Below are 23456 nucleotides of genomic sequence, written 5' to 3'. Positions count from 1 at the left end.
ACAATCCCTTGAATTGAGGGAGATCGAAATCTTAAGAGGAAATTTCAGAAAGCAAATGTTCTTCCTTTAATTTTTATTTTTATTTTTAAGGAGTAAGGCCGCACCTCCATTTATTAATAAAGCCCTCACTAAGGTGGAGGAATAACCAAAAATACAACTTCACCCAAAAAAATAAGAAAACATCCCCCCAATAAAAAAGTTACCGACAAATATAAAGAAGAGTACTGGTACAGCCCCCGCTCCCTCTTCCACTCTCAGTCCCTCTCAGTGTAAAATGTAGTGTTTATTTATTTTACTTTTTTATACATGTATTTTTTTAACACTATAAAATATTTTTAAAAAAATAAAAAAATTATAATATCATTGAAAAACACTTACTTAATCATTAAGTAAAAAAAATATTAAAAAAATAAAAAAATATAGCGGGACCGGGAGTGGTGAGAGTAGCATTATTCTATAAAGAATACCCCATCTAGCCATGCGGACAAGCCCACGAAATCTTCCAGACCAAAAATGTCTCTTAAAAAATCCATAACCTGATCATTAACTCCTCCTTTAACCAGAAAATTGGTAACCATATTAGCCTCTCTAAAAATATGACACCCTCGAGCGTTGAGAGAAGTAATGAGCCCCATAAAAATATGTTTTTAATTCCTTTAAATTAATGGTATGATCCACAAGTACCTTCACATCTATAATTATAATAGGGTTTTTCCAATTTATAAAAAAGAATTACAAAGGTTTTTTTGCAGACGATTTTCCTATCTCCATAGCAAAATTTAAGGTCTACGCCGTGAGCTATAAAAAAACATTTGAGTATTGATGGTGTCTAATTTCATGAAGATGTATATATATTGGATGATTTATGAGAATTAACTCCTTGATCGTTTTCAAAGGTTAGGCAATAATTGTGTTAATTACAAACTTATCAAGAGCCAGCCAAAAGTAGTACTCCAATTAAAAGTTGGCACGTAATATTAATGAAAAATTCTATTTATCATCCTCACACACCACACATCATTTTTTTTTTCTCTTACGAAATGTGTGGTATATGGATGATGAGTAGAATAATTTAATAAGTTTAAGAAAAATAAAACCAAAAAAAAAAATTAAAAATGAAAAAAAAAAAAGTGGTGTGTGATGTATCGAGATGATGAATAGCGCAAAACTCAATATTAATATCATAGTTTTTAATTTTGTTTCGTTTAGTCTATTTTGGCCAGAACCTTCCATTGCTGTGTAATAATAGGTATATATATTATATTTCCTCATTCCGTTTTGCTCCAAAATCTGGTCCACTCTGGTCTATTTCGACTAGTTCAATCTATTTCGATCATTCTCGTTGAAATTTACATTATGTTCCTAATGACAATTTCGAGTGTCATGACTCATTTTTATAAATTTTTAATTTAACGGTGTTTATATGATCTTAAAGTTTTGTAAATTTAAATATCTCACTATCTTTAACACTTGTTAGCTGTCTCTCTCTCTTTTCTTTTTTTTTTGGTATATTTCAATTCAAGTATGTGAATATTTTTATATTATCTTTTAATATCAATATTTTTTTATATTAATGTATAGTTCCTATTTGAGAACTGCAATGCAAGTTTAAGCATTTTTATCTTTAAATTTTTTTCAAATTACAAAACTATCCATTCTAAAATGATATTTTTTCTCATGTAATAAAAGATCTGCACATACCGTCCCCAAGTGGAGACTGCAAATAGAATTTCTCATATATATATATATATTTATAATAAACAACATTTGGAGAATTTATCCATTCGAAATTACAAGCAAAAGCATGACTCCCAACATAAAAAGTAAAAAGCAGAGAAAATCCCAACAAAACAAAACAAGCTGGTTTACACATCATGATGGCAAGAGCATTATATAAATAGAATCAGCAACTGATTCATGCTTGATAGTTATGCCAAACACACCTAATTTAATTTAAACACAGACAATAACTATTTAATTACCTAGTTTGAAGGGAAGATAGATGCAAGGAACTCCTCGTCCTCCTTGAAAATCTGCATGTTCTTGGACTTCATTACAAACTCCACTGCTTCCTCATTAAACTCAAGGACGAAACACAACTTTATCAGATCAAATAGTGCACCAATATGATCACTGTTTTCCCACAACAAACCCTCTGATATTGCTTCAGAGAAATATGTAGCATACTCGATCATCTTCTTATATCCACTGGATCTGTCCAACTTTTGTGCAAACAACTTTGAGGCCTCCCTATCCCAACATATCGTCCGGCTCGCTTTCAATTCCACGATTTCCCCTGAAGAAAGTGATAAAGTATATTTTACAGTGATGGGTTCGACTGTCTCAAGGAAAGTCATATTCAGAAACCTTTGAACAGCTTCATGTCGCCTCTCTGCTTCCATCTTCAACACAGGATCTGCTAGAAAACTGAGGATGAGCCTAACCAACCCTTTCTTAATCAAAATATCCTTTGGATTCACCTGATTGAGTTGAGCAACATCCACTATTGATGCTTCTTCCTTCTTTACCGATTCAGATATGGTCCGGACCCCGATTTTCCTGTACATTTCAAGCAACTTTGTCCGAGGTAATGAAGGCGAGCTTCGCTCAGGATACCAGACAAATATGGGTCGAGGAGAAATCTGTTCAAAAAGATCCTTCAGTAGAAGATCATCGGCAACGAAAACATCATGCTTGTCGGACAGCAAAATTCCATTTGAATCTGAAGCAACCGGTAATTTCTCCAACATAGCAGTGAGAGTTCTCTCAGTCTTTCCACTCCAGTGCTTAGAAACATAGGCCCAGAACTTGAAACAGTCTTCATGTGACACTTGGGGTCTTGAACTTTCCCAAACCTTCCAAAGTTGGCAGTAATCATCAACAGAGGGATTGTTTTTAACATTGAAAGCCCTTGAGAAAAAAAAGAGTAGCTTCTGGTCATAGTATTTTTCCAAAACTTGCAGGCGCGAACTAAAGAGATCATCCTTGTCATGCAAAACACACTCTTCGAGGCTGACCCACTTTCCATTCTCAGTTCCATTTGGGATCCAAATCCTTTTGGCTGCTTCAGTGTCTGGCTCCCAATTAAATTTACTCAAGTAGTTATAAATTCGAACTATAGTGGAAAACTCATGATGGGAATCAAGGTGACTGGCAATCAATGGGCATCCTTCCTTTACATCCACAGTAACATGAATATGTTTAAGCTCATCTTTGTATGATCTAATGTTAGAACCATAAAAACCTTCATCAAGAAAAGGTCCATCCGTATGCTTCAAATGAGAGCCCCAAGAAGAATCTAACAACGAGCACTGATATGGAGGCCTATAACCATAATTCGTCTTCAACCATTTTTGAGAGATTCTTTTCCAGAAAGTGTCTGGAAATTTGTAACTCCCATGATCACGGAATAAAAAGCGGATGCATTCCAGCATGGCAACCACATTTGCAGGAGTTATGATGGAAGGGTCCTGTGGGAAAGAAATACCATCAGCAATTAACTTTACACCATCTTTGAATTCTGTGACAATCCCTATACTTTTCAGCTCTTTCTTGTATTCGTAAATGCCCTGGCCATAATAATTGTCACTATCATCTAGGAAAGGAAGCAGAGTAATTGGGGCAATTGATTGCCAATCTGGACCATAAAGAATGCAATTGCTTGGAAATCTGTGATCACCAAGCCTAGTTCGCAGCCACTTCACTTCACGGACAAGTTTCCTAAGATCTGAAGGAAACTCATGTGGAGTATCCTTTAGCAATCTGTAACATGAAAAAAAGGACAAAACATTTTTTTTCGTCATGGAAGCCGCTTGCTGCTTGAAACTCTGGGCAAATACTTTGACTGCCTCCTCAAAATCCACCTTTACACCTATTTGCCGCAACTCGTTTTTGTACAAGAAGATGCTGTCTCCATAAAAATCATGATCAATGAGTGGGAAACCGCTGAAAACGTGTAGGATGCAAGCCCACTGAGAGTCAAACAAGAAACATTCTCCTGGAGACTTGTAACCAATATTTGTCTTGAAGCATTTCACACCACTCAATGTCCTGATGAGTTTGTCGGATTGTCTTGGATGACGATGCATACATTCCAGTATCAATATAACAGCCTCAGCTGTCAGATAAGAGAAGGATGAAGGTGATTTTAAATTGTCTACAACAAGCTTGTAACTTTCCCTGAAGCCAATTAACACGCCAAGGGACTTGAGTTCCTCTTTATAAGAAAGGATTGCATCCCCAAAGTAACCTGTATCGATGAAGGGGAGGTTACTGATTTGAGATGCAACTTTCCATTCATGATCAAACAAAACAGATCCAACTGGAGACATGTCACCGTTGGATGTCCTCAGCCATCTCCTTTCTTTGATAGTATTGATGAATTTTTCTGGTGCAAGATAATGTTCCTTCAAAAACCTGATGAAACTCAAAACGGAGATCACCTGGCTTCTAGTTAAAATGGAGGAATCAGCAAGAGACATGAGATGCTTCCCAATAAATTCACATGCTTCTCCATACTCAAACATGACGCCAATTGTCTTTAGCTCCTCCTTATATTTATTTATTTGATCACCATAGAAACTTTCATTAATCAATGGAATATCAGCAAGCACTAATCCATTCTGCAAAATGTTTCCTAGTGAAGAAGTAAGCATGAACGAACGAGATGGTGGCCTGTAACCCGAGCAACCATTGGTAGTAATCTTCAGCCAACTACCTTCCTTTATGCTTGCCAAGAATCTCTCTGGAATGTGAGTTCTTCTACATTTCAGGTTTTGAATCCAATCCAAAAGCAAGAACGCGTTTTGCTTGGTGAGAGGTGCAGAAACAGCAGGAATTGCGACATTGGGAGGAGCTATATGAGGGATATCAGAAGCAGAAACACGAGTTTTAAGGAACTCCAAGAGCTGTTCTCCAGAACAAGATTCACCTACAAAAGAATCCGGACGCGAGTATTCTTCTCCTAACTCAACACAGCCTTCACCTCTCCATGGATTTGAACCAATCAATCCCGCCCATTTGCTTCCTTTGGCAGGGACCAGAACCCCTTTCCTTTGCCTGATTAGATCCCCATAGTTATCTACGAGGGGCATAATACCACATAAATAATCTACTTCAACTTTTGACAGATGACTCTTTGCGAAAGAGTGATATAAGAAGTGAACAAAGGCAATGGCGAGCTTCCGGTTATTAGTGATACAGTTATTAATGTGAACTGCATAGTCATTTACATCCACAGCACCAACCTTGACATGATCTTGAAGCCATTGTTGTAAAGTCATCTTCTTAGGAAATAATCGAATAGCATCTTGTGTGTATTGTGGCATAAAAAAATGACTGGCAAGACAATGGAATTCCGAGTTCCAATTAATTAGCCACCAAGAATGACAAGAATACTTGGATGAGGACACGACCTTATAAGAGTTTCTGCATTCATCTATGCTGCACAAAGATACATGCCCATCAACACCCAAATATTTTATGATTGGTATGCTTTTCATCTTGGTGCTGTCAAATTTTGACTTCCAATTCTCGGCAACAAATAGTAAAATCTCCAAATACACGTCCTCAGCTACTCCTGTAACAAGGTTAGAACTCTGGATGCACTTGGCATACCATTCATTGTTGACTGGTTCCACTTCTAAGAAACTCAATATGTGATCATACTCCCCTATATCAAGTGAAGAACTCAGTATATACTTTCCATGGGATGAGAGATTAAGCAAGCTCACCCCCTGCTTCCCTGCCTTTTCCAAAATGTTCCAAAAAACAGGCATAAGCCTACCGAGTTCGCATGGTTTATGAAAGAACTTTTGCTGCGTGTACGACTGACTTGGGACAATATTTTCTTTAACAAGCTTTTCCTTGATTGAATTCCTCACTTTGTTCAATTCTTGATAAGAAGAGCTGTTGACAGGAATGAACCTGAACATGGAAGCCGAAGTTGATGGTGGAACATTCTCAGAATTTCGAACTAGGGAGACAAAAGAATCAATAAAAGCGGAGGAAACACAGTCAAGAATCCCTTGGTTCCACTTGCTATCCAAGAGAATTGTTTCCCGTGATGATGCAAGAAGAAAATCTGCCTGAATTATAAAAGGAAAGTTAGTAACCATCTCTGTGGGAAGAAATGCATAGATCCCAGGTGAATTGGTCCCTCTGTTGAGACGCTCTCCAAGAGGAAAAGCCAACGTGATCACTAACTCTTCTACTTCCATTCTTCTTTCCACTTTGTTTTCATGTCTTACAGGGAACTTTTGCTTCCACATATAGTAGCTGCATTCTGCGTCAGACCCATTATTCTTTCTCTCAGCGGAGAGATGGAATGTGCAGGACTCAGCATCAATGTTCTTCCTCATCACGTAGTTAGTCTCGCTTCTAATAGAAATTGCACTAATGGTATTGAGCCTAGGATCCTTATTATGTTCCCTGACTGAGAGCCGCTTCAACTTTGTTAGGAATAAAAGAACTTCAGGATGAACACTTGAGAGCTGCTGCTTCACAGGTTTGACCTTATCAGGCTTCAAAGGTAAGACAATTGTTGTTGTTGGGAGAGATGTTTTGGAACCATATATCTGTTGTATATCAGAAAGAGTTGGGTTCTCCTCCACCCATTCTGGAACTATGTACCCAAGGTTGCAATGTGGGCAGGGCTCTTCGTTGAATCGTATCTGATAACCATTGCTGAATATGTAGGGCTGAGCAGTAATGAGAAATACACTCTTGAACCCAATTCCTGCATTTTTAACCATATGGTAATGTAATTAGAAATAAAAGAACATACATATCCTTCCCATACTCACAAAGCCAAAAAAGAAAATAAAATAAAAATACATGAGTGATGGCAACTCTAGAATTAAAGCTGGGATCCATACTTCCAACAGCTTCCTTTAGTGTTGTTCAATTTTCAGATTAAAGTTTATCTTCTCTTTCAGTTTTTTCATTACAGTGAAGAATATAGCTCATAATTAATTCACAGTAATCGAGGTTTATATCTTATGATTGCACAGATCAAGTAATATCGTGAGCATTGAGAGAGAGAGAGAGAGAGAGAGAGAAGGAATAAGCTTGTAATTTCTAGAAGTTACACTTAATGTAATCATCTTTCATATGAGTTTCAAGGAGATGTTACTAAGTACTTCCCAAACATATTAACTTTCATGTAAGCATTTATCTGTTAAAAAACAATATGTAAAAGTTGTTGCTTTTGTGTATCAAATTAAAGGCCTAGAGATATCAATATAAATCTAACAAGTGCATGCATTATAGCAAAATCACAGTGTCAGAGGCAGGGCAAGATTGAGATAACTTGTCGCCGTCGGCTATGTTTTTATTTATCGAAAACAAAAAACAAAACCCCTTCAAAGTAAACTCCACATTGCTCAAACGCATGACAACTTATGAATCTTGACGACTCATCACCCCCAAACAACTTTTCGTAGCAATTTCCACCATTGTTGTTTACTTGTTTATACATATGCATGCTCTTTCTGAATTAATGATCTTTCCAAAAATGATTACATGCAGACACGCATCATGTACATACATCAGATGCTAGCATTTTTAAGATACGTGAGAATATTGCAATATCGATGGTATAAAGTATATATAGGAGTACGTAGTATTATTAATTGGAGTGAAAAAGTAGCATATAGGCTGGCAGGTACCTTTCTCTCCAATATAACCTCGTTTCCTGTTCCCTTTCTTGGTGGACCGACCAACACTGCAAATGGAGTCTATGTTTTTAGAAGAGAAACCTTTCTCGTTGTTGAAAATAAGTAATGTTGATGGAGCTCCCGTGCCCGTAATGTCCTCCGAGGTAATCAGGAACTCAAGAGATGGACCCACCCGCTCCATGTATTCGTTATCTTCCGCATTCTGGCACACATACATACACTATTTAGTATTCACCAATATCATGTATCTCTAATTTGAATATATATATATATATATATATATATTTGGTTACTTCGTAAGCTGGAAAGACACAATTTTCAATATATTATTAGAAAAATATTAGTATGCTGTCTGAATTTGTCCACTCACTTACCGTTTATGTATTTAAATTTTTTTTTTTACTTAATAATTAAATAAGTGACTTTTAATATATTAATATATTTTTTTTAACTATTTAAATATATTTAAAAGATATGAAAATAAAAATACAAATTTGTGCTGGGGGTACGCCCAGCGTTCTTATTATCTGGCCTCTATATCATGCATCCATGGTGTTCCGTTTCATTATCCAACAACCTTTTAGAAAATGAAAACTAGAGTTTATTGACGATGCTGGACTGGTGAAAATGAAGGTGTTAATTATTAAACATGATTTGAATCTCTGGAAATGAAATCTCAAAATCTCATTTTTCTCGGAAGTCAATAAATCAAGGTGACTTTTAAGTCAAGTACTAGCATATACATCGATCATGATCATGATCATCACGAAGATCAAACACACACACAAAGCAAATTAACCATGCATATATATGATCAGAGAGAATGAGTGAGGAACCTGAATGAGTTCCATGAGAAAGTGGACATCCTTGGCGTAAAGTTCAGCAGAGAGGTTCCTGACGGCCTGGTGAAGATCCTCCGTCAATGGGTTCGGTTCTCCTCCGATTGAAAACTTTTTTCTACGTATCTCTTTTATGTGTTCTCTCGCCGTCATTTCCATACCTTCCCAAAACACACGCACAATCACACAATTACCACCAGATCTTAGATTATAGCCAGAGAGTAGTACTGAAAGTAGTCAGAGATAGTGTGAAGCACGTATTTATGTGCCGAGCAGGAACCTCTACGAAGAAGGCTTACTTCCCAAACAAGGAAAAAAAAAAGTATTTTTTTTCTTTCTCTTTATTGACGAAGGAAGCAAAAAAGGTGTACGAAAACTGCCTTTGCGGAACTTTGGAACGCAATTCGACGACCACTAGATACCTTTGGTCGCTCCTTTTCGCTTTCGAAGGAATAGGCTAGGAGGAGAATCCACCGGTGGAAGAACTAAGAGCACTCACAATGAATAATTTATCTTATCTTTTAAAATACATTATAAAAATTTATTTTTTCTATTTTATATACTGACTTTTACAATATGTCATACATCAGTTTATCTATTTTTTCTTCATATCATTTAAATATTATACTTTTTAATATTTTTTATTCATTTAAAATATTTTCTCTAACTATCAATAATATCTTCATATCTTTTAATATTTACAATATCTCCTCACATACAATCTCATATCATTATATTGTATTTTAAATCAAACTAAACATTGATTCAAAATATAACAAAAAAAAAATAGAGAAAAAATTATGTCTTATTTTAAATTACTTATAAAATAAAATAGAAAAAATTGAGAAATCTAGTTTCAGTTTTCAATGCACTTTAGTGGATTCTCTAGCAGATAAATCCAAATAGATAAGCAACTATGACTGGCCAATACCACGCAGAGGCTGAAACAAAATTAGAATAAAGGGAAAAAGGAAATTCAAAGGATAGAGAAATAATTTAAAATGTTTTACATGCATGAACAGTAATCTATAAATGTAGCGGGGTTACTGTAGCTAGTTGGAAAATAAAGATGATTTACAACATCCATTGGATCCTTATTTTGATGATCAATATTCTTCATATTTTAAAGAAGATTGTATTTTAAAACATCCATTGGGAGTGATCTAAGGTGGTTTTGGTTTTCCGAGTTGTAACTTAAATCAAACATTATTAAAAAAACTCTAAAAACAAAATAATTTATATAACTTTGAAAAAAATTGAATCAAATTAAAACTTAAAAGAGTTAACAAACAAAAATTCAAAAAATAATTATACCAAACCAAAAAGATCAATAAGTTTTCTCACACAAAAAATTAAAAAAAAAAATAAAGAAGTGAAAGAATTTTAGAGATAATGAAATATTTCTAGGTACGCCATTTTGAGGATATATAATTTTATATTTGGGTGATTGAGTTTGAGCAGATCATTAATTAGCAGAGATGGAGAGATCATCATACGGAGAACAAATATGGATGGATGGATCATGCATGGGTTTGAGTTTATAGTGCCGCTTTTATCCAAATGAGATACTAGATCGATCCTTAGTTTATATACATTAATTCTTGCCATTTTGTCTAGACGAAAAATATATTTTATCTATGGGGCTTGCAATTGCATGCATTTGGTTTCAAATTATGCACACATATATATACGACATGGAGGTTTGGGAGACGCTAAGAGCCAGAGCTTTTTCTTGAGATCAACGACAACATGTGCAAGATCAACGACAAATGTGCCTTGCACATTGCCCAACTGCTATAAATATATATAGCAGTTGGCCGGTAGTGTGTATAAATATATATAGCATTTGGGCAATGTGCGAGGCACATTTGTCGTTGATCTTGCACATTTTATCGTTGATCTCAAGTAAAAGCTCTGGCTCTCAGCGTCTCCCAAACCTCCATGTCGCACTCGTCCTCGACTTTGTCATCAACCATCGATCTCATTCTCTTCACGTTTTGGCAAGGGGGTGGCGGCTCCGAAACTTCTTTACTGTGGCAGTGTCGTCCATAGTCAAGTCTACCAAAGATCCCGATTCAAGCCTCGTCCTACATGCATATAATAAAGAGTAATGCTAGCATGTGTGTTTTGATGTGTTTTTTTTACAGTTATTTTTTATAGAAATTTTTTTAATACTTTTTAATATTTTAAAAAAATAAAATAAATTTAAAATATTATTAAAAAACACTTCTTTAATCATGAAGTAAAAAAAATTATTAAAAAATATTTCCTTAATCACGAAGTAAAATAAAAAAAATAATTTTTTTTTTATTTCATGATTAAGGAAGTATTTTTTAATAATATTATAAATTTTTTTATTTTTTTTAAATATTTAAAATTGTTAAAAAAATCTATTTAAAAATAATTATAAAAAAAACACATTAAAAAACATATGATAGAGCCAGCGGTAACTCCCAGCGGGAGCCATCAGCGGTGGCTCTATCATTTTCCTATAATAAAATACATAAACAATTGAATATATGTATTCTGTGACTTTCGCTGAGAAAATGAAAGTAACAAGGTTTTATATCTCGGGGCATCAAATGAGCAACGATGGTGATGGCCCAACTGGGGTTATGGGAATCCATATTACCATTTTTTGGTGTGGTTAACTGTGGACAATGATAGATTTACTACTTCTTACTACTTATTTATTATTTCTTTTATTTTATTTTTTATTTTTTTAACTTAATAGTTAAAGAAGTGACTATTAGTGAAATTGTATATTTTTTAAATTTTTTCTTAATGATTAAAAATGTTAAAAAATACTTCAAAATAAATAATAAAAAATATAAAAGTTTTAACTATATTATAAAATAATAAAAAAAATAATAAGAGAATAGTAAGTCTATTATTATCCATTAGCTATTTAACAAACAATGTGTACCTCGTGCAAAGAGTATACACCTCGTAAAATGGTGTTTGTGGGCATATTTTATTTAGAGTTTTGCTATACAACCTCTACCACACTCTACACTCCATATTTTTTTTTAATTTTTAAAATTTTTAAAATTTTTTTAATATTTTTTTTTTTGAGTTTATTCTTTTTAAATTTTTTCAAATTTTTTATTCATTATTTATATAATAAATATTTGATAAAAGAAAATAATAATAAAAATTAAAAAAAATATATGGAGTATGGAGTGTTAGAAGGTTGTGAAGATTTTTTGTTTTATTTATTTGATGGTAGCTGGGGGTGTCAAATCGTGTTAACGGGTCGTGTTCGTGTCGTGTCAAGACATGTATATTATACTACATAGGTCAACCCTAACCCGACCCGTTAAGCTTATCGTGTCAAAATCTCAAACCCTAACACGACCTAATAACATAACGGGTCGTGTCGTGTCAACCCGTTTTGACCTATTTATGTAAATGGATTGAAACAAACCTAAAATTAACCTCTTTAATCTAGTTAAGTTTAACATAAATTTATATAAATGTTAAAATCACAATATCTATAAAAAATATAAAACTAACTACAAGTCTAAAATTACAATCTAAACAATAAAAATATCGAAATTAAAATCTCAACAATTTTATTTTTTAGGTATAAGGGTATAATTGTAATTTTAACTTTCTTAACGGGTCATAACGGGTTGACCTGTTATCAATCCGTTAAGCTATTGTGTCTTAACAGGTCAACCCGTTTTGACCCGAACCCGTTAAGAGTAAACCCTAATCAGCTTTTATTATGTCCTGTTCGTGTTGGGTTAATGGATCGTGTCACATATTGACACCCTTAAGCTGGTTGGCCGCTATTTCATGGGATGTAAACCTCATAAATGGTGTTTGAGGGAGATTACTTTTTATAAATTTTACGGTTACTTGAAAGAGCAATGCTACACCTATCGAGGTGTATAATGAGATGGGTCTCAATAAGAGTTTAGGTGTATAATGAGATGGGTCTCAATAAGAGTACATTTTTATTTTTACTATTATTTTTATATTCTTATATCTTTTTTGAAAAAAATAAATCTACAACATCATTAAAAAATACTTTCTTAATCACTAAGTAAAACAAAAATTAAAAAAAAATGTCGAAACTCAATCAGGACCCAACAATCGGTGAGAGTAAATTTACTCTTCTTGAAACTTCAAGAATTTATAACTTTAACCGGCTCTCTCTCTCTCTCTCTCTCTCTCTCTCTCTCTCTCTCTCTCTCTCTCTCTCTCTCTCCTTGTACACAGTCACATTTTGTTTTCAATCATTCTATCTCTTTGATTTATTGTTCTATATGTGCTAAAAACGCTATGGGGATTTTGGTTTGAGATTTTTATCTTGTTCCAATGTCATGATTTAGTGTCGATTTAATGAACATCATCTCCTCGTCAATCATGCAAGCATGAACAAATACTAGGCAAGAGCGGAGAATGACATAAATGAGGGTTCGGATTTTGTTGGAGGAAATAGTGCACAATGGTGTACTACTCGTAGAGCTCGCCAGTATGATTGGTCTCAGAGATCATGGAGTAGTGAGGGAAGTGGTTGCAGAAGGGGCAGATCCAGATCTCGAGGCTGACGACACACTGTCGTAATTCCGGGTATAATTCGGGTATTGAATTTCCAAAAAACCCGAATCTCACAGTGTACCAGCCCAAGTTCTTATCCGGGTTAATCCGGGATAATACCCGAACCGCATTTGACACCCATGGTCCAATCCAAGTAAATACAGGTATTCGAGTTCGCACCCAAATGAACAACCTTAGATAGTACTACGTATTGATCTATATATATATATGTAGAGTACATACTATATACGTATGCTTGCTAGCTAGCTGAACATACGCATTTCTACTCTAGATAAATTAAATTATTTTATCTATTTTAAGAAACTATTATATCTATCTTTATCTTTTTTAAATTTTATGTTTTTTAATGGTTTAGTTTTAAAAAGATATTGTTGATGCAATTTTCAGTATGTTAGCGGTGTGCCCTAATATTTATCTTTCAAAATTTAATTGTTGAATATTTGAAGATAAAGTTTATTTCTAAAAGCATACTTGAAGAAACTATTATTTCTATCTTTATCTTTTTCAAGTTTTTGGTTTTTTAATTGTTTAGTATTGAAAAAGTATTGTTGATGCAGTTTTTTGTACGTCTTGTTTCATTCTAACAACCTGTAACTAGAAAGAAGGACTCGGGTATCCAATATGGGATACCTCTAATGCTTAAGTTAGCATAAGGTTATGGTCTTGATATTACTAAAAAATCTATCGTTTGGATTTAGTCGCCTGTAGATTCTTCCTCACCATTTGAAGATACACAAAAAATGTCTTTTGGGATATTTTTTTTTTAAGAAATCAAAATCATTCCAAAAAATGAATTTTAGGGAGAAAATTAAAATTTTGCCCCTAAATACTAATGGTAGTCATTTACCATTCAAACAATCAAATTAGGTTCGAACGGGTAATTTAGGGATGAAAAATGTGTGACACTCTCCAAACTCTACTTGGGATTTGGCAAAGTGAATGTCAATCTGAATATGTTTCATCTGTGAGTGTTGAACCGGATTGAACCTAAGATGTGTAGCTTCAAGGTTTTCACATAGAAGAGATGGTGCGGATGTGAGGGTGTGATAACCCATATGATAAGGATAAGGGTAGGTGGTGAATGGGATCTCACATTGCTTGGGAAGGAAAAGTTCTTGCTCTTTATAAGGTTTCAATGGGGCTCCAATTGTATCATTGACTAGTCCTTTTGGAGTATAGACTATGTAGTTTGGGTCTTCAATTGGGGCGTTACAAATGGTATCAGAGCCTATCTCAACCAGAAATATGGGACTTGAGTAGTGCCACCTACAATGGACAGGCTCGACGAGGACGTCGGGAATTTAAGGGGGGTAAGAATGTGATAACCCATATGATAAGGATAAGGGTAGATGGTGAATGAGATCCCACATTGCTTGGGAAGGAAAAGTTCTTACTCTTTATAAGGTTCCAATGGGGCATTGTATCATTCACTTGTCCTTTTGGAGTATAGGTCATGTGGTTTTGGTCTTCAATTGGAGCGCTACAGAGGGAAACTCCGAGTTCCTGGAAAAGAGTAAGTAACCACATTGTTTCCGAGGTTGCATTGGTAAGGGCACGATATTCAGCTTTCGTGGAGGATCTAGCAACAACATGCTATTTCTTAGAGCTCCATGAGATGGGATTTGGGCCAAGGAAGCTGATGTTGGCTAAGGTTTAGGTGCGATCATCAAGATTTCCAACCCAATCAACATCGGAGTAGATTGTGAAAAGCCAAGAGGGGGGACTTCTTGAGATGAATGCTGTGAAATATGGTTTGCTTGAGCTAGCGAAGAAGTCTCTTGGCTGCTGTCCAGTGAGTAGTTGTTGGCTTATGCATAAATTGAGACAATTTATTAACAGAAAATGAGATATCAAGATGAGTTAGGTAAAGATATTGAAGACCACCAATTACACGACGAAACTCAGTGCTATCAACAAAAGTTGTACCATCATGAAATGTTAAAGAGGTACTCGTAGATAATGGAGTAGAGATTCGCACCAACCATGTTTGTTTTGGACAAGAAGTCAAATATATTTATGTTGTGACAAAAATTAGCCTTCAAGAGTAGGAATGACTTCCACTCCCAAAAAATAATGAAGGGTGCCCATATCCTTTAAAGAGAACCTAGCCCTAAGTTGCTGAATAATGGACTTCACAAAGTTTGAATCCTTCCCAGTAATTACCAGATCATCCACATAAACTAGAAAATAGCATGTAATAGAATCACAACTATAAATGAACAATGAGGAATCAGCCTTAGAGTTAAGAAAACCAAATGCAAGAAGGGCTTCCTTGAGAGCAGAATACCAGGCCTGAGGAGCCTGTTTAAGGCCATAAATGGCTTTGCGTAACCTGCACACATGATCTGGTTTGGACATGTCTTTAAAACCAGGAGGTTGTATCATATATACAGTCTCAGTAAGTTCACCATAAAAAAATGCATTATTAACATCCATTTGCCCAAAATCCACCCTTTCATAATAGCAACAGTTAACACAGATCGAATGGTGGCTGGTTTGACAATCGAACTAAAAGTCTGTTTGTAATCTATCCCAGGTCGTTGGTTATACCCTTTCGCAACCAATCGGGCTTTGAAGCGATCAAGGGAGCCATCGACTTTTCACTTGACCCGAAATACCCACTTACAGCCTACTGGGGTGACATTGTGATGGAGGGGGAACTAAGTCCCAAGTCCCATGACAAATAAGTGCAGTAATTTCATCAGACATGACCGCATTCCAGTAAGGATAAAAAATGGCTTAGGTCACACATGTTGGTTCAAGACTTTCGGTAAAAGGGTGTTTGGTTACTGTGTTGTGTTGTTTAGGTTTAAATATGTTATTCATGGATCGAGTAACCATAGTGTGTGATCTGTGAGTTGGGAAACAGGGGTTTTTCGTAGAGGAAGGGAGCTGTGAGAGGGAGGTGATGATTCTGAGTGAGTGGGATCAATCGACAACAAAAAATAAGAGTCACACATTGCTGACAATGAGTGTGCATCAGTGTTTAGAAAAATCGAAAAATCACGAGGAAGAGATACAGGGATTACCTGGAGGTGTTGCGATCGCGACAGAGACATTGTCTGGAGTCATTGAGGCAGTAAAGGGCAGGAGTGGCAACATGAGTGCAGGTGGCTGCTGGATGTCGAGAAAATGGAAAATGGGAGGGTTTTGTGTTCAAGGGTCCAGGATAAGAAACATGGTATTTCAAGAGGGGATGGGTTTGATCTTTCGCAAACATGACATGCCGAAAGGCATAAAGCCTCTAGGCTTTTGGGTCCAAGCACCTATACGCATTCTGAGTTTGGAAGTAACCAACAAAGACACAGGAAATGGACTTGGGCTGAAGTTTATTAGTGTTATAAGGCCAGGTAAGAGGGTAACATAAGCAGCCGAATTTTTTGAGTTTGAGGTAATTGGGCTTTTGTCCAAACAAGGTCTCAAATGGTGGTTTAGTTTTGAAAGAGGGGAGTGGGTTTTCGATTTATGAGATAGGTGGCGGTTTGAAAAACATGAGGCCAAAATGAAAGAGGGAAGAGAGGCATCATGAAGTAAGGTGAGACCAGTTTTGACAAGATGGCGGTGTCTCCGATCTTGTCGAGGTGTATGAGGGGCTGTGGTGTAGTGACTTATGACATGAAGAGAAAGGAAAGGCTTAAGACTGATGAATTCTCCACATTATCAGAGTAGAGACTTTTTATTTTTGTTCAAAATCGTTTTTCAACCAGTTCTTTGAATTGAGGAAAAATGTTTCAAACACACGACTTTGTAGGCATAGAATAAAACCACATATATTTTGTGTAATGGTCAACCAAAAGTAAATAGTAACGAGAACCATCAAGACCAGTACAATTAACAGGCCCCCAAACATCAGTATAGACAAGAGCAAGAGGAGCATGACTTTGAAAACATGTGGACCGAAAAGGTTGTTGATGTGCTTTATTAATAGAACATGAATCACACAATGATGTGATTTTATTGGATTTAACAGGAAGAGAAAAACAATTAACAAGATGTTGGACAATTTTAAGAGAGGGGTGGCCAAGACGCTTGTGCCATCCATCAATCGATGTCCGTTCATGTACACACGCAACCATTTGAGAAGGGGAAGCCACCAATGATTCCAGAAAATTGTAGACATCGTTTTCACATGCACCTCTTAGTAGGATCGCCCCCGTGATTTTGATCCTTCACAAGAAAGTAAGATGGGTGAAACTCAAGAAAAAACATGATTTTGGGTGGTGAAATGATGAACTGAAATGAGGTTTTTTTTAATATTAGGAACACACAATGTATCTTGTTAAATAAACTTTCGTGTGGGTGAATGTAAAGTCAAAGAACCAATTTGTGAGATAGCCAAACCTGACCCATCACCAATAATGGCTTCATCTGTTCCATCATACTTAGAGCGAATGGATAAATTTGCCAGATCACCAGTAATGTTATGAGAAGCTGCAGAATCAAGAAGCCATTTGTTTTTTCATTTTGATTTGTAGCAGAGGCACAATTAACAGTTACCTCAAAGGAATGCAACTGAGGACAGGACTTAGCAGCGTGGCCCATTTGATCACATACCTAGCATTTTGGTTGATAATGTCGCTGATTGGACCTGCCCGAATGAGTGTTGGGCTTTCTAGAGTCCTTGGTGTAGCCTACTGAGTTGTGAGGGGGGGCCTGGGAACGCTGAGGCCCATTTGCCTTAAAGAATCCCTTAAACTGAGACCCATGCTGAGGGGTCATCATGTTCCTCTGCCGATGAGAAAAATTGGCAGTAGCGACAAGTTGTTGATTCGCACTCTCCAGCCGTCGGAGATAATTCTCATGACCCACAAGAAGATCATGAAGCTCTTTTTCCCGAGCATGAATTGGGGCTGCAATCACCCTGAAATCAAGGCCAAGTCCATTGAGGACATACAAGGTGAGATCATCATCGAAGATGGGATGATCAGTTAGGGCAATCTCGTCAGCAAGAGCTCTTATAGCATGCAGGTAATCGGGAATAAGGTGATTCCCTCGCTGAATTAAGGTAAGCTCTTCCTTAAGTTGCATGGCACGGGTTCGAGATTTACTAGCATACATATGATTGAGCTTCTTTCAAGCCTCATGGGAGATTTTGGAGGTAGCAATAAGAGGAGTAATGGTGGTGGATGTAGAGGCCATGATAGCACTGAGAAGAGTTTATCTTGGAGAACCTAATAAGTTTTAGTGAGATCCGAAGAGGATGTGCCAGCAAGGGAGGGACATTGAAAAGCTCCATTGACATAGTCTAGGAGATCATAACCAATGAGTAGAGCTTCAAACTGAGCTCTCCATTGAGGGAAGGTGGAAAGGGTGAGTTTTTCATTAGTTTGTGCAATGATGTTGAGAGCAATAAGGGCATTTTCAGAGGAAGAAATGGTTTGGGTATTGACTCGAAGGGGGTTAGAGTCTAAGGAAGAAGAAGACATTGGTAGTTCTGACATTGGTAGTTCTTGGATCGATTGCTCGTTAGAGTGAGGACATCTCTGATACGATATAGAAAAATATATTGCACACATGTTGTACTGGAAAAACACCACACTTTGATTGATGTATTCTGTCTATTAAATATACAAGTTCCAGAGACTATGTAAGGCAAGTGGACTAAATACAAAATTACGCTATACAAGGAAAGCTATACAAGGAAATATATAATTTATAGTAAAAGGAAAGATTATGATAGTCAACAATCAGGAACATGAAGTCTGGTCTTGTGTCTTGGCTTGATTCATGAAATCTTCCTTAATATGGATCGTTGCGTCAAACCTTCTATCTTGTCCTCATCATCCAATAACGTCTCCAACACTTCTAGAGCTTTATAGGAAGTGAGGTTTGTAATCGAGCAATTGAGGACAAAGCAGCATGAGTTAAAGGCTCAACTAGCACAACAAGCAGACATAAAGATGCAATTGAAACAACAAGGAACAACAAGAGGAGTTCAGGAGAGAGATGCAACTCCAAATGCAGATGGTGATGCAACAATTCAGACCTCCTAGCAATTGATTTAATAGTTTACCTACTGTTTGTGTGCGAGGAATAATGTTTTCTTTATTTAGTTTGCCCTTATGAGACTAGTTTTTATGTTTATTAAACAAATTCGAATGTATTTTTATGATATTATGAATGTGTATTTAAAGTTATTATTAGATAAAAAAAAATTCATACTATTCGAATGTCCATAAACCATTTGAATATATAGTCAGTCTAACCATTTGAACGAGTATAAAGAGCATTCGAACGTAGTCTGTAATTGTCGTTCAAATATAGATACAATTCGTGTTCAAACATAATAAGCTTTCAAATGATTTCTTACGACATCGAACATTACATATGCATTTGAAAACTATATTGAACATTAGAACGTTTTACCCTGATAATAGGTTTGAACATATAAGAATTCGATTGGCCACTCAACATAATGCCTTTGAACATAGATGTATGGTCGAACACTAAATTTAACAGTCGAACGTTTCTACGTAACAATATGTTCGAACGTATTAGAATCGATCGACCACTCAACCCAATGCATTTGGAAAAATGATTTTGTTTGAACGTCATCGAACGGTTTCATCCCAAATTTTTTTTTTTTTTGATGAAATTCAAATTTTCGTTCTAAAAGATATTTTGGGATAGTTATACTGAGATGACTTTTGGACTTTTTTTTTCATCCCAAAAAATTTTTTAAGACAAAATTACTATTTTTTGGGATGGAAATTTTCGTCCCAAAAACCTTTTACGTTTTAGTGATAATTGTGCCCAACATGTATATTACTCAATTTTAATGGTTCTAGTTTATAACTCAAATCTATTGTTTCAATTTTTCTTTTTTAATGTTTTTAATTTGAACTTATTTTTTAAAATTATTTTATATTTTAAAATTATTTTATTTTGTTGATTTGTTATTTTTATCAAGAACATTTATACCAAATTCTTAATAATGGATTATTTACGAAGTGATTTGGAAAATTGATTGTCCTAGGGGTTAGTGTTATTTTTTCAGGAAAAAAAAAAGTAAAAAGTAACCTATAGGTCATCCGTCGGGATTCCACCATCCTTTGGAAAGCGAAAATGCGCGACGATATATAGGCATAAAAGAGGAAAAGACTCGGTAGTCGAATTGCGTTCCAAAGTTAATGCAAAGTGAAATGCTTGGTCCCTATTTTGGGACTCGAGCTTTTATCGAGATCTATATTTTTTTTTATTTAATAGTTAAATAAATATTTTTTAATAATATTGTGATATTTTTAAAATATAAAAATATATATATATATATATAAAATATTAGGCTTCGTTTGGATGATGAACTCATCTCAGATGAGTTCACTTTTAGAGTACCTTTGACATCCAAACACACTTACTTCATTTTAAGCTACTTTCACTTCAGAATTCGTGGGACCCACATTTTCTCTATTTCTCTTAAAAAATAACCGAAATCTCTCTTCATTTCTCTTTTCTCTCAACAAGTAATGGGACCCACTTACACCCTCTTTCTATTTCTCTCTCTTTCTCTTTAATTTGTGGGATCCACTAACAGTACTCTCTCTCTATTTCTCTCTATTTTTTCTCTTTATTTGCCCGACACTCTCTCTATTTCTCTTTAATTTGTGAGACCCATTGACCCATTGACTCTCTCTCTCAAGTGTTGTGTTTGACGCCAGAAGAGAATTGTTTTTACTGCCAGGTGAACAGTAGCCGAACAATGGTGGGACCCATTTCTTTTACAACTTTTTATAAATATATCTAAACTCATCTTAACATCTAAACATATTTTAAACTCATCTTAAGTGGATCCCACCAAACTCATTCAACAATCTCAACTCACTACTATTCATAAAAAACTTAATCCATTTCAATTCATCTCAATATCTAAACGCAACCTTAATCTTATGGAAACCCTTCCTCGTGAATAAGTGTAGCACGAATCTAATGCAAAAGCAATTTTTTTTTTGCTTTCACTTTCTTTCTTACAACCCCAAGACACTTTTTAGCTGTATCTCTGTTTCTGATCTCTACAATTTTTCACATTAGTTCGCTTACCTTGTTTGTGAAGGAAACCCTCTTCCTTAAGGTTCATGCATGTTCAGTATACACGTGTGTACTACTCGATCGATTGGTCTACTTTCACCCTCTGTCCGTTATAAGCTATGATATATATATAGACCATATATATGGTAATTGTGTCATTGCACGAGTGTTTTGGGAAGCAATGGAAATGGCGAGAGAACATGACTGGATTATACGGATACGTAGAACAAAATTTTCAATCGGAGGGGAACTGATGAACACTTTGAACGTGGAACTTCACAAGGCTGTCAAGAATCTCTCTGCTGAACTTGACGCCAAGGATGTCCACTTTCTCATGGAACTCATTCAGGTTCATCACTGATCACTGATCACTGATCGATCACTCTCTCTCTCACTACTTTAGCAACAAAGTTGGGATTACACAAGAGTAAATTTATAAATTGACGTATCTTGATGTAGTACGTAAGATTGTAAAGTTATTTTTAATATAAAGCAGACCTAACGCATCACGTGAAGGCACGTCAGTTTGTAAGTTTATTTTTATGTAATCTTTTTGTATCAGTAGCAGTTTTTAATTTTTAATTCCAATTGTACCTTTTCAATTTAATTGAGTAAAAAAAATAATTTACGGAACAAAGCATGCACATATATAGGAAATTAATAAACCAAATTAATATAGAATTGTGCTTTTAGTTTTAGTTTATCACTGATCATATGTTAGTCTGACACTAATTAGAGAGAGTACGTGAATTTTGTGTGTCAGAATGCGGAAGATGAGGAATACATGATGGATCCATCGCTGGAGTTGGTTATTACTTGGGAGGGCATGATGATCACGCCCACGGGAACTCCTCCAATGCTTATTTTCAACAACGACGAAGTTCTTTCTTCTGAAAACATGATAGACTCCATTTGCAGTTTTGGTCGGCCCATCAAGAAAGTAGGAAAGAGGAAACGCGTTTATATTGGGGAGAAAGGTACTTCCACGTACTCTCACCTCATGTATCTAATTGTAATGACAACCACATATTGACACTAACGCTAAATATTGTCAAATTCAGAACAAGCACATCTATATAGTATATATAAAGATGATGATCTGATCAGTTATATATATATATATATATATATATATATATATATATATATTTAAGTGAATCGATTCCTAAAATTTATGAATGTTTTGTTTGTTTGTTATAAAATTGTTTATAAGCTGCTAAATGTGGGAGATATAACCTTCTGCAAACGTTCTGGAGCACAAAGATTCAGAGAACTCTCAACGATAGATTAGTGACATTACCTGTTGGTTCAGATTCAGATGGAGTTTTGCTGTCCGACAAGCTTGGTGTTTTCATGGACTATGATTTTCAGCTGAAGGATCTTTCTGAACGGTTTTGATCTACTCAACCTATATATATATATATATATAGATTTCTGGTACTCCCTGAGCGAAGCTGGATTGATCGCCTTCATGATTACATCTGACAAAGACGTTGCTTGAAATGTGCAGGAAGATCGGTACTGTCCGAACTACATCTCACGAATCAGTGAAGAAGGAAGGAGAGTCCATGGTACTGGATGTTGCTCATGAACTCATGAATCAGGTGAATCCAAAGGATGTTTTGATTAGGAAAGGGTTAGCTGGGCTCATCCTCGGTTTTCTAGCAGATCCTATGTTGAAGATGGAAGCAGATCATGAGAGCCGACATGAAGCCATGAAAAGGCTTCTGAATACGACTTTCATGGAAATTGTCGAATTGAAAGTAAGCCAAATGATAGGTTGGGATAGATCAGAGGCCGCAAGCTCAATGCTTTTCGCGCAAAAGTCGGATAAATCCAGTGGATATTATAAGAAAATAATTGAGTATGCTACATATTTCTCCCAAGCATTAATATCGGAGGGTTTGTTATGGGAAAACAACGATCATGATATTGGTGAACTCTCTGAGCTGATAAAGTTGTGCTTCGTACTTGAATTTAACGAGGAAGCAGTGAGATTTCTGATGAAGTCCAGGAACTTGCAGATTTTCGTGGAGGACGAGGAGTTCCTCGCTTCACTCTTTCCTTAATCAATTATATATATACATGCTTACGTACTGTAAACTTTACTAATTTGTTTTGTTGTAGTTTTTAATTAGCGGAGAAAATTAAAGCGATTTATTTATTTATTTATTTTTAGATCTTCGTTCCATATATATACACACACGCACTAGGTGTGGAGTGACGTGAGATGCACGTTTTCCTAATAACTAATATTCATAAAATGAAAAAATAATATGTTTTTTTAAATAAAATTAATTTGTCAATAATTTAATGCACAAGAGCAGAAAAATAAATTTTAACAAGTATC

At 35.5% G+C, this 23456-nt stretch overlaps 2 protein-coding genes across 3 annotated transcripts; one reads left to right on the top strand and one right to left on the bottom strand.

Moving 5' to 3' along the window:
* Nucleotides 1-1740: 1740 nt before the first annotated feature.
* LOC108983697 lies at nt 1741-8756 on the bottom strand. The gene is made up of 3 exons (XM_035694090.1): nt 8513-8756; nt 7668-7878; nt 1741-6736 (listed from the first exon to the last, which is right to left on the bottom strand). The coding sequence occupies exons 1-3, from the start codon at nt 8672-8674 to the stop codon at nt 1983-1985; spliced, it is 5127 nt and encodes a 1708-aa protein (XP_035549983.1). The 5' UTR covers nt 8675-8756; the 3' UTR covers nt 1741-1982.
* Nucleotides 8757-21280: 12524 nt separating this feature from the next.
* Nucleotides 21281-23242, top strand: LOC108983698. 2 transcript variants are annotated; one of them, XM_018955424.2, is made up of 4 exons: nt 21281-21455; nt 21870-22083; nt 22419-22497; nt 22617-23242. In XM_018955424.2, exons 1-4 carry the CDS (start codon nt 21288-21290, stop codon nt 23173-23175), a joined length of 1020 nt encoding a protein of 339 aa, XP_018810969.1. In that variant the 5' UTR covers nt 21281-21287; the 3' UTR covers nt 23176-23242. The 2 variants fall into 2 exon arrangements, with proteins under 2 accessions (XP_018810969.1, XP_018810968.1); XM_018955423.2 differs by having other exon boundaries at nt 22320-22497.
* Nucleotides 23243-23456: the final 214 nt, after the last annotated feature.

This window comes from Juglans regia, chromosome 9 (genome assembly GCF_001411555.2).
Source record: "Juglans regia cultivar Chandler chromosome 9, Walnut 2.0, whole genome shotgun sequence".
Classification (NCBI taxonomy): domain Eukaryota; kingdom Viridiplantae; phylum Streptophyta; class Magnoliopsida; order Fagales; family Juglandaceae; genus Juglans; species Juglans regia.
This window is presented reverse-complemented; position numbering and strand designations above follow the sequence as displayed.